Source organism: Ammodytes marinus (assembly GCF_949987685.1).
Source record: "Ammodytes marinus genome assembly, chromosome: 6".
NCBI lineage: Eukaryota > Metazoa > Chordata > Actinopteri > Uranoscopiformes > Ammodytidae > Ammodytes > Ammodytes marinus.
The window spans coordinates 24,249,403-24,268,501 of NC_137235.1; the positions used below are offsets into that span (position 1 = coordinate 24,249,403).

The 19,099-nt window shown below is 43.4% G+C and overlaps 1 protein-coding gene across 1 annotated transcript in view; it reads left to right on the top strand.

Annotated features, from left to right (window-relative positions):
* Nucleotides 1-123: 123 nt before the first annotated feature.
* The window catches only part of rgs12b (regulator of G protein signaling 12b), a gene marked incomplete at its 5' end in the record, with an annotated part of 44,619 nt that continues 25,643 nt past the window's right edge, over nucleotides 124-19,099 (top strand). Inside the window, 5 exons of the mRNA XM_080029583.1 lie at nucleotides 124-1,239; nucleotides 1,710-1,949; nucleotides 2,674-3,693; nucleotides 8,357-8,476; nucleotides 14,381-14,419. Of these exons, the coding sequence (XP_079885709.1) occupies nucleotides 124-1,239; nucleotides 1,710-1,949; nucleotides 2,674-3,693; nucleotides 8,357-8,476; nucleotides 14,381-14,419 (2,535 nt within the window). The remainder of the gene's footprint in view (nucleotides 1,240-1,709; nucleotides 1,950-2,673; nucleotides 3,694-8,356; nucleotides 8,477-14,380; nucleotides 14,420-19,099) is intronic.

Here is a 19,099-nt window from a genome sequence, read left to right on the forward strand (position 1 = left end):
CATCTCGACAGCAGAGCGCCGGCTTGACAAAAAGATACACGTTGCATTAAAAAAAGCCTTGCGTTCCTGCTTTTGAAGGGAGCCTCGGGAGCATGTGATGTTTGATTGAAGATCACCGAATCAATGGACAAAAGGAAGATCCCTGGCACAATGTACAGGCAAGGGGATGCATCTTCCAGGAGGCGCCCTTGTGGAGGAAGCGGGCTCAACCTGGCCCAGCCTCCTCCACCAGCCTCCTCCCATAGCCAGCAGCAACAACAGGGCCGTATCCGGGCTGTGGAGGTGGCGAGGGGAAGAACCGGGTACGGCTTCACACTGTCAGGCCAGAGTCCATGTGTCCTCAGCTGTATTCTGAAAGGGAGCCCTGCAGACTACGTAGGGCTGCGTTCAGGAGACCACATCCTCTCCGTCAACGACATCAACGTCTCCAAGGCGTCGCACGAAGACGTGGTCAAGCTGATTGGACGCTGCTCTGGCGTCCTGAAGCTGGTCATAGCAGAGGTGGATCGTCCCAAGAGGCACCATCACCACCACCACCAACGCTCTGCTGGGAGCCGTCACCATAGCAGCAACACAATGGCAGCATCTTACCTCGACTCATGCTCTAGCGATGATGAGTTGGACGGTTTCTATGACAGCGGTGTCAACAACAACAATAACAGCAGGTCAGGCGGTGGGGCCCGTGGTGGCGGTGGGTGGGGGGGCAAACCCAAACTGGATCCCAAGCAGCTGGGCATCAACAGGGCAGAGAGGGTAGTGGCAGAGCTGCAGTCTGGGGGCATTTTCAACATGATCTTCGAGAACTCCAGTCAATCCTCCAGCAGTTCAGACAAAGAAAGGCCCGGGCCTAGCTCTTCATCAAAGCCGCGCCCGCTGTCCGACCCAGAGTTCCCTTCGTACAGGCCCTCCCAGAGCAACCCCAACCTGCTCTCTGAGGAGGAGATGGCTCACGTTCTCAACGACGACTCAGTGTTCCTGGACCAGGACTTCCGTCAGCTCCACCTTCACCACCACCACCACCATCATGAAGAGCCAGACCTGGACGTAGGAGATGGGGGCGATTTGGTCCTAGAGCCCAGCGAGGGCATCCTCAACGTGGGAATGATTGTTGGCTATCTGGGCTCCATCGAGTTGGCCTCCACAGGGACCAGCTTAGAGAACGACAGCCTGCAAGCCATCCGATGCAGCATGAGGCGCCTCCGGGCAGAGCAGAAGATCCATTCTCTGGTCCTTATGAAGGTGCAATTTAATGTTTTGTTAAGCACCTGATGATAATAACTTGTTAAAGGTGCACTATGCAGTTTCATGGTAGGGGGTTTATTTACATTTGCAAAAACTGCAGTTAGTTTACGAAGCATAAGACTAGAAAATGTTTGTATACAAAACTGTGGGCCCTGCTGATGTTAACAACAACAGTGAAACACTAATTGTTAAGGTAACTTTCTAACTTCAAACATTGTTCCAGAAACCAACTTTTTCAGTGAATAAAGTGTTTTAGTCAGTTATGAGTACATGACATGTTCACTAGTGCACCTTTAAAGCAATTTGTAATTTAGTTTAAAAAAAATAGCTAAGCCTAAACTGCAGTGACCTTGAATGCCTCTCAATAAGATTACTTTTTCAACATGGGCAAGTCTGTCATGTTGTTGTTAATGATGTCTGGTAACTGTGGTGTCCCATTGTAACATGCGTTAACCACATCCTACCAGGTCATGCATGACAGCGTGCGTCTGTGCAGTGACAGAGGTCAGGTACTGGCCACCTACCCTGCAGAGATACTGGCCTTTAGCGCCTGTTGTCCTGACGACCGTCGATTCTTCGGACTGGTCACCATGCAGGCCACCGACGACCACGACGAATATCGCTATAGCAACGGACGAGATGAAGAGGGCGGTTTGAGGACTTCATGTCACGTGTTCATAGTAGACCCAGACCTATGTCACCACCAGGTATGAAAAGAGAAACATTGGTGAGAGATACAGTGAGGGGGGGTTACAATCCCACCTAAGAGGATTAATGCTCTTTCAGATAATCTTAAAAAAAAAAAAAAAAACTCTTGTTCTTTAGCCACTCTAACTCAGATCAAGAATTTTAATTACGATGAAAGCCTTTATTTTGTCAGGCTTATTGTTGTAAAATGCAGACCATTTCAACCTGGCAATGTCTTCATCGGGGCAGAAATAGCAGACCAGCCTCTTTCTGTCAGTAGTACTGCCAACACAATACTGTCGATAAGCAATTCTCTTTTAATCTCTCATTGAGGAATTTGATTATACTTTTATAAAACCAAGCCAAGCTTTTTAAATTCATCTGTGTTTAATTTACTTTCAACACAAAGCAGCCCCCAATGAAATTCTTATGAGCGAAGAAAGTCTAGACAAAAATGTTTTGATTTAAATGAGAAAATATCTGATCAGAGAATGAGCAAATAAGAAATAAAGTGGGATGCCGATTTTGTAATAGAAAACCTTAAATTGACCTGAGTAAATGTAATCTTGTGTCATTGATGCTGTTCAACTGGATATATTCTAACAGCTGCACTTAACATACTGCTAATAACAATTCAAACATTTTCTATCTCATTTAGTCCTTGAGACGTGAGTGACATATTGTATAATGTGGAAAATATCACCCTCTCGACTGACCCTCTCGCTGTGGCTGTCGTTTCTTTAGGTGCATTTGGGTGTTGCCATGCAGTTCGGCTTCGAGTGCACCCCGGACCCCGACACTGGAGGCTGCCTTGAATTCCCTCCCAGCTCCCAGCCGCTCCTCCAGTTTGTCTCCGTCCTCTACCGGGACATGGGGGACAACATCGAGGGCGTCCGGGCCCGGGCCTTCCACGACCCGGACAACGACGCGCAGCAGAACCACAGCACTAGCAGCAACAGCGACAGCGGCATCGGCAACTTTCTGCCCGAAGAGAAGAGCAACCGGGTCCTCTTGGTGGACCTCGGCGGGCCTCCTAACCACAACAACCACGTGTCCGGGCCTCGCCACTGGGACAGCCCTCCTTCTTCTTCCCAGCAGGCCTGGAGCCCCACCCTGGGAGCGGCCGCCCCTCTCCCACCCCCTCCTCCACCTCCTCCTCAACCTCCTCCGCCAGCTCTGAGGAACGGCCACTACCGTCACGACCCGCACCTGGCTGACCTCCCTCACCCTCGAGGGGTCCACCCACACCACCACTACTCGCCAGGGAAGAGGGGAGGAGCCGTGGGGGGAGGAGAGAAGAGAGAGAGAGGAGGAGGAGGAGGAGTGGTAGGGGTGGAGCAGCAGCGGTGGCTACCAGTCCATGTGCTGAGAGACTGGCGGCAGCAGCACCACCACAGCCATCTCCAGGGCCTGAGCAGCGACCAGGAGTCCTACGCCGAGTCCACCGACGGATGGTCATCGGCCAACTGCAGCACCCTGCCCCCGCCCATGAATAAGATCCCGGCAGACCGCTACCGGGCCCCGCTGGCCCCCGGAGACCACCACCACCTGCCAGCACCACCTCCTCCTCCTCCACCTCCACCTCCTCCTCTTCCACATCCACACCCACACTCACACTCCCATCGGAAGGCCCTTCACAAAGACGAGTGGGCCAGGAAGCTGTTTGGAGGTGCGGGGGACAGGGAGAGAGCCGCAGCAGGTGGAGAGAGAGGTGGAAGAGAGAAGAAACGAGGGAATGCCAAAGAAGTAGAGAAAAAGGAAAAGGTAGTTTTTTTTAATTAATGATACTCTTTATGTTTCTATCAGTTTCCACGTTGTTAATGTAGCATTTGCACTCAAAGTTTCCGACCCAATAGATTGTCAGTTTTACTACAATGCGGCATTCAGTAACTGTGTTATGCCGTGCCAGTTTGGGGGCCGTGGACCTTTTTGGTAGCGTCGTGTTAAAACTGGCCATGAGATGAGAAGCCCGGGCAGCAGGTAGCATCCCCCATCACACACCCCTGCTGTGGAAATTTACCCTGACAACTGCGTGTCCAAGACTACAGTTTATTGAGGCTATAAATCCATCTGCATTCATCCCACCGCTCACTCTCTCCTTTCCAAAGCCTTAAACCTCATTCAGTCCTTGAATGAAGTTCTCTCTCACTCTGTTGGATAAAAACTTTAAAGTGGTTTTGAAAAATTGCGATGAGCTTTGCTCCCCACACTATACATCCCTGTATTATATTGAATAATACGAGCATCTCCCTCACTATACCTAGCACAAGTAGATTGATAAGTAATTCATCCACACTGCTCCAGTATCAGGTCATTTATTATGCACTAGCCCCGCACCTGCCTTCACCTGAAAACCACCTGTTTCCCACCTTAATGACACTCTATGTAACAACAGAGCAGGCCAACTACTCATTTCAGTGTAGTTGATGTACATTGTTTGTATCTAGAAAGTTCCCTAGTTTAGTTAAAGCATATTCTTGCTTTCATGTGAATATTATAAAGATTCAGACAACATGGTTATTGATACATTAGTAATGTGACTAAAAGCGAATGAAAACTCTCCAACTATTCTGACTAAGATTAGGTTACAGTTGAAGACATTGGCTGCGGGCCCGCGGTATAAATTTCCTTTTGCACTGAGATAACCGTCTATTATTGTTTGTTGTTTCAAGACAATAGAAAGGAAGAGATACAGAGAGGCAAAGGTAGGCTACTATATCCAGCCTGACTGGATTCCTTCCTCTGGACAGCTACAGTCTGTCTCTCTTGTAATGCTCAAACAGAAGTGTGGAGGAAACGGTTGAACTGTCTCCTCCGTCTACATTTAAATATGAGAATGGTGTCGGGGGAAACACATTTGTTTCCTTGATATTGAAGGAGTTTGGGGCTTCCCCTTGTAGAAGCTGCGGTGGACAAGGTCCCACCAGGGACCCCCAGGGGACAATCGAAGGAAGTGTTAGTGTTTGCGAGGCCAGGGGCACGATAGAGTCTGACGGTGACAGGAAGGTGAATGTCAACCCACTCTAAACAATGTCCTCAGACTTGAGAATCAGAGCTATGGAGGCTGCAGCTGTCGCGGTAAGCAATGTTTGAGTAAAAAAAATGCTCACTCATTTTGATTTGTCATTGTAGTAGTTCTTCTGCTTTTTGTATGGAGTAAGTGTCAGAGTCGACTTGTCTATTGTAAGTAGTGTAACATGCATTTGCCTCGTTTGCTTTAAGTGTTTGCCACATGGTGGCACTGTTTCACTGTCCAAACCTCCATATGCTCTGTGCTCTCTCATGAATGTCCTTGGGAAAATAATTCAGATTTTCATTAACAAAGGTATACATGAATTTTGGGAATCTCTTGACAGCTGAGGATTCTTCCAAAGACCATAGACAGAAATCTGAAATATTGGTACTGCTCACTCATTAATAACTCATTGTGTATACGTTTTTGAATATAAATACATGCCCAGACAAGCAGTTGAATTGAAACTCGTGAAATGTGATACTGTGATTGTTGTGATTTTTTAAATGTATTATTGAATCAAAGAGGCTAATTACATTATTCTGCCTATCGCTTTTAGGCTTTTTTAATACTGGTGCAGTTGTCGCTTTTACAAGGAATAAGTGCAGTGTGTGTTTGGTTTTTATGTTGACAGCTGTGTTGTCGTAAACAGGAAGGATGCCTCTTTTCTGTGAAATGTAGTGTGTGTGTGTGTGTGTGTGTGTGTGTGTGTGTGTGTGTGTGTGTGTGTGTGTGTGTGTGTGTGTGTGTGTGTGTGTGTGTGTGTGTGTGTGTGTATGTGTGTGTGTGTGTGTGTGTGTGTGTGTGTGCGCACGTCGTGCACAGATAACAACTGTGGGTTTCCCACTAAAATCTGCTCTTTAAAATTTTTCTCTGAAAAAGCTCTGATGCAGCCACACCCACAAAAACCCTAGCAACACAGAGTAAGATCAACACTTTATCATTCCTTTCCCTACAACCGCGGCAATGTTTGTGTCCACTCCACATGTAGTTGAGTGTTCAAGTCTGTGATATCTGACACACACACACACACACACACACACACACACACACACACACACACACACACACACACACACACACACACACACACACACACACACAGATGCAGGGTTGACTTAGTATCCAGGCAACACCACTGGTCATCTCTTGATGAAAGTGCTACAAGACCTGCTTCTAATCAGCTAGATTCAACATGTGTCACAGTTTGGCCCCAGGAGCCCCCGAGCATCCAATAAGTCCTCATTATCATCATCATCCGGAATCCACTGATACTATGCGATGGCTCCTACAGCATGGGGAGATTTGCAAAATGCCATTTGTGAGCGGAGAGAAGGAAGCAGAATATTTCCGTTGTTCTCTAAGGATGAAAGGACAACAGTTGCTAAAAGGCTAATGGTAGACTTGAGAAAGCAAGGCATCGCTAAGCTTGGTTTACAGCGCTACTCAGTGTGCGTACATCACAGTCGGATGGATTTTCGACCGTAAATCTTGATGACCCAATGACTAATTTCCTCATTTGCTCAGTACATACAGCAGTTTATGGCAGCATGGAACAGCTGGTCTTAATGTCTTTCCAGTCTGTGGGTTTTCAACCCAGTTGTTATACCATCAGGAATATTGTTTGTGTGTTCTTATTATTGAATGATGGTACATTCAGTGAGCGCAGTGATAAATACACCTGAACAAAATGATGTACTCCATTGCAAGAACCCAACATATTACTTCCTGACATCAACTGTTGTTGTTGTTAGGATGTTTCTTTGTGCGTCTCTGTGCTATGGCTGCGGTTTAGGACTTGACTAAAATACTAGCTGGTACTGCAGGTCAAATCACAGGACTGTACATGCCTGTGTCTAACATGTGGAATTTAACATTTAAGTGGAGAAAAAAAGGCCGTCTTCAGCAGACATGCATGCATAAGCTCAAGGCAATGCTGCACAAATCTAAGATTTTAATTTTCACAGTAAGACTGTGTAGATGTTATGTTCCGTCTTCATTTGATTCACACTTAAACATTCAGCTTTCTATAACACCTGGCCCACAAAACACACACCCACACACACACAGGCACCAGTCATAGGGTGTGAAAAATAATGTAATGCTGTTCATTTTCGTGCTATTCATCAACACCTATGTGGATTTGATCATGGTTTTAATTATTTAAGTTGAGGAATTACTTTATTAATGTCAAAAAAAGTAAACATTTAAAAAATATTTTCCCAAGGGAAGTGTTGGTATGTGAAAAGATAAATGGACATAAGTTCCCATTAATGCAGCTGTCATAGCTCTTCGTTAGTTACTTTATTAGTCAATGGTTGGTTACATTGAAATTTGTCTTTCGCATATCCCCTCTCAAGTTACCACACTTCGGAGGGGGTCAGAGCGCAGGGTCAGCCGCAGTACAGCGCCCCTGGAGCAGTTTGGGGTTAAGTGTCTTGCTCAAGGACACAATGGTAGAGATGGTGGGCACCGTAGGCGTAATACCAGCCTCTGCTAGTTTTACAACTAACTGCCTCCTGTCCGGTGCCGGGGATCGAACCAGCGACCTCATGGTTACTGGTTGGCCACCTTTCCTCTAGGCCATCCTACCACTCAAATTGAATAAGGATATGTTGGATAAGAAGAGTATTCTGCTTTTGTTTAAGAAATACACATAAACTAAACAACCGTTTCTCTTAAAGCTTCATCAAAATAAACACTTTCAATAGGTCCTATTTTAAAATGTATAAGACAGCAGTTATATATATATAACTGCTATATATTAGTTTGTTTATTTTCATGTGCCAGTAAAGAATGGCAGTGAAGAGTCACAGGAAGTATAAAGAGAGGGAGGGCATGTGATATAAACCAGACCATGACCCAGGAAATTGTCGATCATTGTTAATGTTAATCTTCCCAGACCACCAAGGAGCCCTCCATACATGTAATGCCATTATACTCACACTGCTCCCAATGATGCGGGCTATGCACTATTGCTTTTAGCCATCACCATGTTGAAATACGCGCAGGTTTGGGATTTGTAGCGTAGTTGTATCTGTTTGTTTCTGAATATTTTCGTTCTGAAAAATTTGCAGTAAACGTTCCCCTTCACATCAGACCTTTGAAAATGTCTTTTTTTAAAGGTCTTTTGCGCCCATGGACGTATTGGGTCGCGGGGAATAGTCAGGGCCGCCGCATATGCGAGTGCTGGTCGTGTCATTTCATTAGCATCTGTACCGCACTTGGCATCTGTTGAGTATGGAACAGAGCACTGGTCAAAATAAACTAGACTTTAGGGGGCACACCGCAAATATACTTGGGGGCTGGGTACAGATGGCCTAGTGTGAATGCTCCCTAAGCCTACTGCCAGCTCCACTTGTATTATGTACTATCTGAACTTAACTTGTGTTTTTTTTTTTTTTTTTTCATCAGGGTGGCAGGTTCCGTGGTCTGACTATGGGCTTCCCTGCTATCCCGCAGCGCTCCAATGCCAGACGCTCCTTTGGACGCTCCAAACGACACAGCCTGGCCCGCTCTCTGGATAACCTGGAGGTAGGAGAGTGTATGCGTGCACACACTTGTTAGCACACACACAGACACACACACTATGCAGCACTCACATCTGCCAACAAGTGTCAAGTGTTATTTGCAGAGCTCGAGCTCAGTCTGGCCGATGTGTTATCGTCCACATTTGAGACACTCGTGCACCGTCCACATCTTTTAATAGCAGCCTCCCGGGCATCATGCAGCCTCCCATGACACATCAAGCGCTCTTCTCACATCACCGTGGCAACATACACACAGTTCTGGATATAGAAAATGTACATTTACAGGCTGGCATTCGAGGATTTTGGACTAAGTTTGCTGTAGAGCTTTAATGGCCGAGAATTACTCAATATTAAAGGTGCACTATGTAACTTTGGGTTTGTCAGAGAAGTGAAAAATATCTACTGTATATTCTCATAGCTGGAGAAACAAACTTTCCTCACAGGAACATTGGATCCTTGGAACACCGTTTGAATTTAAAAAGCTAGGCCTACCTGAAAATGTAGTTTTAATTGTTGTTTGCATCAGCAGGGCCCACATGTTTGTTCACAAAGATATTCTAGTCTTCCGTTTGGTTCCAGGTGATTATATAATTATTCAATACTAAGAATTACATCTAGAGAAAATATGCTTTGTCAACTAAATGCAGGTTCTGCAAATGTAAACAAATCCCCCTCTCCTGAAACTGTATAAGGGGACTGTATGATATATGGAGCGTCACATTTAGGTGAAGAGGTATATCATATTCTGCTGACTGGGTGCAGGATAGCTACATTGTTGCAGGAATTATACGTTTGCTGTCCATTTAGCTGCAAGAAATATCTGAGTATCCAGTCATTTGAGAGCCATGAGTTTTGCTTAACAATAACCCTATTTAGTTATAATTTACAACCATTTTATTTTCTTTCGAGAGAAAAACGGTTGCGGCTTCTGTAGTAGGCTGCTCTCATGGCTACCAATGTAAATAACCTCGAGGCAAGGACGACGTGTGCCCAAGGTTACATGTCGTCTTACTCATGATGGGATTTTCTAATATGACATTTATTTTGATATTCAGCAACTATTTTTTTCAGCTTTCTGTGTTTGATGTGAGCGACATAAAAATACCTTAGGTTAAAGTTCTCAACATGGCCTTCATGTTTGTTTGTGTGTGAAGTTTGGCGAGACCAAAGCAGAGTGCTGCTGTCCTGCACGACTCATAACAGTAGTTTTGGTCCTTCAGATAGACATCAGAAGAAAAGCTAAATGTTTCCTCAGTTTATGGCTACCGAGGCACCCTGGGAGTTGATAAGCAGATCCCACACCGTCGCTTCAGTAATGCATTTTTTTTTTCCAAATACATTTTTGGCATTTTTCCTTTATTTGAAACATGGTAACGAGACACAGGAAATATGGGGAGAGAGGGGAGGGCTACTTAATTACATGTTGCAAAAATCCCTGGCTGGATTTAAACTGGAGGTAACAGCTACATTACCAGATTGAATTCAATTCCTTGAAGGGGAATTTTAATTTGCAGATCATTTGGTGCCGCAAATGAGCTTTCCTGCCCACAAATTCCCATTGTTGTTTTGCTACACCTCAAACTGTAATCATTTTCTAATTCAAATGTTATTACACGTTGTAATCATCAGTCCAAATCTTAGCTAGAGACTTGACGCCAACTTATAAAATATATGACACAATGCTTCTTTTCATACAGCAGTTTTTTTTATTTATTTTAATCCTGACCTATTACAACAAAATGATTCATCATCATGTGTTAATGGAGCACCAAAGCATTTTTGAAGACATTTGAATTGCCCACCATTGTGTGTGTTTCAACCCGGGAGAGATCTTTTGCTGTCCCATGGCCAGACCGTCCCATGGCAGGATTTCTCTCTTCTTTTCTCCTCAACCCCACCCTCCACCCTCCTCCCTCTATTCTACCTTTTTCTTCCGGTCGTTAGGCCTTTTTCTCTTGCTGCACATGCGGTAATGTCCACAAACAGAGAGGGCTTTGTGATGTGAGAGGGGGGAGGGCGAAAGAGATGGGTGTGTGTGGTGTGTGTGTGTGTGTGGTGTGTGTGTTTGTGTGGTGTTGGTGGTGGGGGGCAATGGGTTTCGGGGTGTTAGCCTGCACTTCTAATGAGCTCTGATGAGCAACAAGCTGACATTCCCCTCGTTAGTGAGGCCCTAAACACAAAAGTACATAGACAGACACACACCCATGCGTGCACATACATATACATGAAGAGCCATGCATGCACGTACACATGCAACCCTCTCAGTGACACAGCCACATTGATGCACAGAAGCATTATTGCACTATAACTGTATGCACACACACACACACACACACACACACACACACACACACACACACACACACACACACACACACACACACACACACACACACACACACACACACACACACACACACACACACACACACACACACACACACACACACACACACACACACACACACACACACACACACACACACACACACACACACACACACATCCATCCATCCATCCATCCATGGCCCGTTAACTGTGTTAACCATTTAAGCCCCTCCAGCAGCTTTCAGACATCATCATGATGTAGTTGCTATGGCTTTGCACAGTACTGTTGGTGTATCAGATATAAAGGCTTGCTGATTATCTTGTGATAGATCTGACTGTGGTGGTTAACCTTACACACACTGACACACAAACAAACAACAATGTCTTATGACAGCAGTAAGGGGAAGGATGCGAGTGTGTCTGGATTTCAGTCGTCTGATGACTTCTCTGTCAAATCAATTTTCAGTGTGTTATAAATGCATGCAGGCTGATGGGACACACTTTGTTGGAAAGTATTAATGTTTCAAATCACACAAAGCTGTTTTAGAGACAGCTCACAGGCTGAGTTGACCATCTAAAAGGACACAATCAGTTCTCAAGCGGTCCTTGAAGTCTGGATAGCTGAACAGCAAAGTGATTGTGGGTGTACCTGTGGAAGCTTATTTCGGGAAGTAAGACTGACAAAGGAAATCACCCACGAATAATCCTTGAGGTTGACTGCACAAATACAAAAGCCAAACATTGCCCATTAAATAGGTGATTACAGGGCTGATTGCTGCTGTTTCCTCAATGAGCTGCATCGTAATTGATAGGTGGAGGAAAATCAAATGTCTCCACACAGCTCAAGTATCGTTGGGAGAAACAATTCAAGCAATACCTAGTCCAGTGTTTTACCAGTCCAGGCAGTGCTTTCTTTATGGTGATTTCAATTGTATTTTTCTTGGTATCCAATTTGTTGCTTTTCCACAAAGTAAAATTGAATGTATTAGAATCATTTAGCATTTTGTTGATGGATGCACACAAGGTACATTTCTTGCAAATGCTCTGGGATTTTGTGAGCTTTCACTGTTTCAGCAGTCTTCTGCTATTTATACAGACAAATGATAAAAGGCTGTTGGCTGTAGCCACACGTGATACGTCTGAGCAGCACACATGCATCTACATTAGTTCCACTAATGTTGAAGAGAAGACGGTATATACTAGTTTAAAACAATGACTAATTATGGTCTCTTGTTCAGTCTTAATCTTTTTGGACAAGATAATCGGCAGACACTGTTACAGTTCAGATCATGAAGTAATGTAGCAGAGTGGTTTAAATGGCTCACGGTTTGGCATAGAAGCAGGAATCCCATTTTTTAAATCAATTCATGGACAACATTTATATCAACAATGCTGATATTCAAAGTGTTTTTCTGTTATTACCAATCAAGCCAGTTCAGTATGTTTTGATGTGGTATTCCACATGCTTATCCATGCACTCATGAGTCACAGGAAATGATGCACTTACTAGATGCAATGTGGAAGATTGAACTCTATGCTACTTGTGTGTTGTGAAGGACATTCTGTCATAGGTTATTTAGATCTGTGTTTAAACGACATTGTTGACTTGTGTTCTTCAGTGTTTGGTAGAATGACTACATCCAGCCCATTTGCTTGCCTGTGCTGTGACCAGATACGCAAGTTTCTACTCTGCTGTTGCATTTCTGACTGAGGCATGTTATAACGCAATAGTTTTAGTTGTAATCATTAATATCCATGATCACAACTTAGTGCGCCATGCATGTGCCATTTCTGCAGTGCTAGTTCAGAATCAGTCAAGCTATTATCAGTCTTATCTGTCAACCATTACAAAATACTCTTTTTTCATCAAACTTTTTTGTCAAAGGATTGGTTCAGTTTATTAAGTCTATCTGAATCGTATACTGACATGTTCATATGTACTGTACGTGGGAAACCTTGTTAGTTGCTGCAGTAGTTCCTCCATTTTTTTTTAACATGATAACACATTTCTGAGCCACAGGGGAGGCCAAGTAACAAAAAGAGCACTTCTTGTACTAAAAAGATCATAACTTTGATGGCCACATACTTCACTTGACAGACCGTGATGGATGAAGCCCCATGTTAACTCAAGTTAATCTCAGTGTAGCGTTTGGAGGAGATCTCTTTACAGACAGTTTAGAGAAAAGTGAGGAAAAATAGTTTTAGTGTACGTTTGCGGTAGGCATGTGACTGTTGTTTTAAGACAAACCTTGATACAATTGTAAACTCATCCTTTAATGTCCATTTACTGGCTCAGTTACTCACCTGACTTCGTCTACTATGGAAGACTGTCAGCTGCTAAATTTAGATTGTTTTATGTCAAAATAATAATACTTGGATTGAACGTAACGTAAATAATTTACTTGCATGTTTATTGACACACCTAGTCTAACTAGTGTGAAACCAGTAGTAGGATTGTCTTAAGCTCTAGGGTATACAATCAGTGTAAACAGCTAAATGAACTCATGCATGTTGTCATAGTCAATATTATGTGGAAACAGGACCTGATTATCTTTCTAGAGTACTTGAAAACACTCTCTAGAGCTGTTTCAACGTGACATTCAGATGAGCCAGGTTGTGAAAAACATTGTGTGTCTGTGGGTCGGTGTTGACACTCCTGTCTGTATGATGTCCTCTTGGTTATCTGTCAGTGTTGAGTGTGAGTGCAATGGTGCTTCACCCGCTGTCCTCAATCCTGGACTGAGCGTGTGTGTGTGTGTGTGTGTGTGTGTGTGTGTGTGTGTGTGTGTCTGTCTGTGTGTGTGTGTGTGTGTGTGTGTGCACCTCCACTGTGTGTCAAGGCATGTTTAGGAATGCAGCTTCTTCTGATTTGACTTGCACACAGCCTAATCTTCGCCACAAATACCGATCCTTGCTGTCAACTGGATGATCTCTCTGTCTGCCCCCCCTCTCTCCCCCCCTCCAAAACATATCTCTTCTTATGTCTTGCGTACCTAACTTTGCCCCCCTTTTTCTCACCACCCATCATGGATGTCAGTGCTCCGGCCATGCACGGGGCATACTAAGCAGATGAAGGAAGAGGGTAACGCATTCAACACCAGTGCTGATTTTATGTGTGGCTGTGTGTGTGTTCTTAAATGGCAAAGGGGTCTCCCTCCGAAAGCCGTGCCTCCGCATATGTATTGTGTGTGTGGGTGGGTGGGTGTGTGTGTGTGTGTGGGTGTGTGTGTCTGTGTGTGGGTGGAATAGAAATTATAGGAGGGCGGGTAAGAGAGGAGGGGGAGAGCAGAGAGGCACGGCGAGGGAGACGATAGAGTGGGATGAGAAGGGGGATGAAAGAGAGAGAGAGAGAGAGAGAGAGAGGGAAGGGAATCTTAACGACAGCGACATTCTGTAGCGGTTTGCTCCATCAAGCTTTTGCCGCTTCGTCTCTCTGCGCGCACACACGCGCACATGCACACACACACATACACACACACACACACAAACACACACACATTCAACAGCTGATGACATGTGTAAAGAGGGAAGGTGTCACATGCAGAGCTGAGGATTACTTGTCTCTTCCTTCATGGAGCAGCAAACTTTGAGCGTGGATCCTGAATCGGCCGCTCATCCAGTGAGTAGACGAGCTGTATAGTGCACTGCATGTGTGTGTGTGTGTGCATGGGAATTTATATGTGTGTGTGTGTGTGTGAGTCTGTGTATACTCTTTCTACATTTAATGCAGCCTATATATTTGTACCCACCGATGACTCCTTTGCCTCAGTCACATATAGCATTCAGGCGGTTTTACTCAATCAGGACTGGTTTAGACCAACACTGCTGGAGCAGAGGAAATCAGTTGAAGAGATAAATAAAATGCTAAATTTCTTAATTTCTTTCTTTCTTTCTTTCTGTCAATTGATTTGGAGGTTTTAAAAGCATAATGCGTCAAAGTAAACGTCCTGTTTTAAAGTCAGTGCTCTATTTCTGCTTCTCCTTGTGCAGCTGTTAATACACACTAGTCATTCAATGCACGTTTATTCAGGTGAAATACAGTGAAATTTACCGAAACTTAAGTTTGCGGGGCCTATCTCTGGAATGACAGATCATGTGACCTGTGCGGGCCAATCATCAGGGTCGTTTTTTGGCTGCGCTGAGTTAAAAGGGAAAACCTGTTGATTCTGTTTGGTTTGGTTTTTGGTTGCACAGGTCTCAAGGAAGATACAATGCCTGTGTGATGTGTTAACTTGAGTGGGATTGATCGATTAATTGAATGAAATTGAATTGACCTCATTTGAAATATCCCTGCGCCAAAGACTTAGTGTGTATCTAATTGCACTGTAAAATATACTACCAAAATATCTTAATTAGATTAATTGTAAAGACGTATAAAGTGGCAACATATATGGTAGTATATTCACAGAGGTGATAGTGTCCACAGCATTGTATTTATGTAGTTTTAATAGGAGTTAATAGGAGTAGTTGTTGACATGCGTGTGTGTATGTATGCAATCTTCTTGAGTGAAGGGGTTTTGACACTCTGGTGGAAAGCAGCATATTATTTGCCTCAACACAGCAGTGAGAGAAGAGCGGCCTACAAGCCCTTTGACCCAGCACGCACGCACACACACACACACACACACACACACACACACACACACACACACACACACACACATACAATGAAAATTCTCATATCGGAAAGAGTGGATAAGCGTGCTGCATGCATTTCTTATTCTGTTTGTGTGTGAATTGTTACTGAGTGAGTGTGTGTGTGTGTGTGTGTGTGTGTGTGTGTGTTTTCCTCGTGACATCCCCCTGGGAGCAGAGTGTGTTTCGTGGAGGACAAATCAGATGATGAAGTGAGGATCAATGCTGCTCCTGTATACCAAGTACCTCAGGAGTCACCTCAGACGCTGCTCCAAACACAAGTGCTTCTTTTTTTAAAACCTTCATCAGGTGCCAGATGGGTGCAGCTGAGCATACACCACATCAGCACTATCAAAACGGTGTCATGTGGTCAGTCAGTCGCACACTGTGTATTACCAGTTAAAAGGGTCGACAAAATAAGAGAAAGGAAGAATAAGAGATCATTTTTCATCACAACCTTCAAGATGTGTTTGAGTCTGATGCATCAGCAGCCCACTGTAAATCACAGCTTTTAAGAGTCAACAACATGTGCCAAGTCATTTTTAAGTTCTTTCTCTTAAAAGTAGCAGTATGTGTCATCATTTAATGGAGCTCTGACAGTCTCCGGTTTTATAAGTGAGTTTTCAAGCAAATGTGAGACAATAGGCATGAGTCATTGCACTAATAGGCATTGAGTTGATGATGCACTAACACTAACATATGTCTATGAAGTGTTTCTGTTGCCTTTTTAATGTACTTACTTGTGTGTATTGTTTTACAGTAAAGTCTGCCCCACTGACAATATTCACGCTAACACACAATACGGATTATAGACAAGGCCGATCCATTGAATCACTGATGCACTCTGTCACACTGAATAGTGGTGCTAAAGCGATAAGAGACAATGTTCTGAAGGAAGTATTTCCCCGGCTCGGTTTGATTTAGTGCGCTTCACCTCCATTGTGACAGCAGAGGGCAGTGTTGAATTTTGTTGAATTTCCGTGTTTTGGGGCGAGATAATCAAGTGTTGAAAGTGAGCTCATGCAAGCCCTTTATTTTATTTTATTTTATTTTATTTTATTTTATTTTATTTTATTTTATTTTATTTTATTTTATTTTATTTTATTTTATTTTATTTTATTTTATTTTATTTTATTTTATTTTATTTTATTTTATTTTATTTTATTTTATTTTATTTTATTACGTATATGTAACTGTTGGTTCAACTGGTAAGGAAAACCAACTTTTGATCTCCCCACTTTGCTTTACTTTGTCTTATTCATAAACTTGATTTGAGACCGTGGTTCCAGTCCCAAACATTTCCCAGAATCTCAAACTTCTTAAATGTTCCCCATTTTGATAATGATCTGCAAAAAAAAAAAAAAATGTGGTAGGCAAGGTAGCAGAGGTTGGGTCAGGCAACAAGCCAATGAGGGAGCAGGAATTCTTTGTCGCAATATTGCATTTTTACAGGATTTATGTATTGATTATAATTAAGTACTGGCATTTGTCACGTTTCTGATAACTGAATGACCAAAATTAGACAGTGATTTTCAGTTTACTAGCTGAATTTACTATGTCACAATATTTTATAATATATTATATTATATTGTTTGTGGACACTATAGGCAAACTAAGGATTTGAATGGAAGGAAATACTTACTTGTTATTACTCATTTCCAAACTAACTATTTCAGCATTTCAAAGTTTAGAAATAAGCATCACAGACATAATACATTAGTATAGACTAGAGGTTGGCAAGTAAACCTTATACGAACCACTCAAGGCTATTAACTAATTCAAAGGTATACTTGTTGGAATACACATTGTTTAATGTATGTGGCTAGCTTTTTGTTTCTATAAAGGAATGTTTATAAAGAAAATAAAGAAAAAAGAAGAAGTAGTAAAGTATAAGTGTAAATGAGCAAAAGCAAAGCATGTGTTGATGTACCTATGGACACATTATGTGTTAGAATCTGCTTGGGAAATTAATGTATACTACTGTATTTATAATGGGAAAAATCTCTAGACTCACAACATCAACTCAGTGTTAACTTTTAACGTCTCTGTGTGTGTGTGTGTGTGTGTGTGTGTGTGTGTGTGTGTGTGTGTGTGTGTGTGTGTGTGTGTGTGTGTGTGTGTGTGTGTGTGTGTGTCTCGCTGCATAGTGTGGCTGGTTCTGTGTAGCCCTGTTGTGTTACTGTCATCTGATATCTGCTGAGTGGAATATTTCTCTTTTATGTTGAACTGCCCTAGAAAAAAACATGTCTAGTGGACACACACACACACACACACACACACACACACACACACACACACACACACACACACACACACACACACACACACACACACACACACACACACACACACACACACAAAAGAAACAGAGCTGCCTGGCTAGACCACAGGAATTAGGCTAAAGAGGAGAGGGGAGACATGAGAAATCTCTTTTCTTTTCTTCTCTCCTCCTCTCCACTCTTCCTTGGCCAGGATGTGGACTAAGCCAACTTAAACTTTGTCACACCCCTCCATGTGGCTCCCCCTATACTTCTCTCTTCCCCTCTGTTGACAGATATGTTTGAGGCTGAACTTTAGCACGGTCTACTCTCACACCATACACATTCCGGCTCGTTTAGGGTGTGTGAAAGAGCAGTGGGCTGTTCTAAGATTTAGTATGCAAAGTTTGAACAACGCAGCTTCACTGGCTTTTGAGGTGCATTTAATATAATTATCTGAATCATGCAAACTTGAAAGATTTTCAGATTGGGGGACACTGGGTGGCCCCTCTAGCATAAGAAGGGTCTGTTGAGTATGGCTTTGACAGTGCCTTTAGCCTCAGTGTGTGTGTGTGTGTGTGTGGGGGGGGGGGGGGGGTGGACAAAAAATTTACCCCAAACTGTGGACTCATATGGCTCTTGGGGAGATGCAAAAAGAAAAGAAGACATAAGTGACACTTCTTTGTTAGAAATAATAATGTGGAATAACATGGGAGTAGACATAGCTCACATAGCTTTTGGTGTTCACTGGTTTGCCATATGCTTGTGGAGGGTGAAGCTAAGCTCTTTGATGTTTTTGTTTCATCCGGAGGGTGCCTCGTCCTACAAGGAGAAAGTTCCTAAACAAACACAGACAAAATGACAGTTTTCAAGGACTGGACCATTTTATATTCAATTGAAAAACCATTTAGATTCAGTAGCTTGAGGGCCTGGCAGTGAGACAATCCAGTTCAGAGAGAGTGTTGTGTAAGGATTTCTATACACATCATAAAACATGTCTGAGTTTGCTTATGAAATATTTGTTGGATGAATATTTGTAATTGAACACCCATTGTAATGTCTTATCAGTGTACAGTACACACCAGTGAGTCATCACAGACAGACAGCGGCAAAAGACGGTCACACCAAATGCGTGGGTCTGATATGTAGTCACAACACCATTGAAAAGACAGAATGTGGAGGCATAGGAGAAGGTGTAACAGAAGCGCTTACTGTTTTTTTTCTACCAATACAGGAAATTAGGGGGAGCAAGGCCATGTGCACAGTTTCAATTGCAGCCTGTGTGTGTGTGTGTGTGTGTGTGTGTGTGTGTGTGTGTGTGTGTGTGTGTGTGTGTGTGTGTGTGTGTGTGTGTGTGTGTGTGTGTGTGTGTGTGTGTGTGTGTGTGTGTGTGTGTGTGTGTGTGT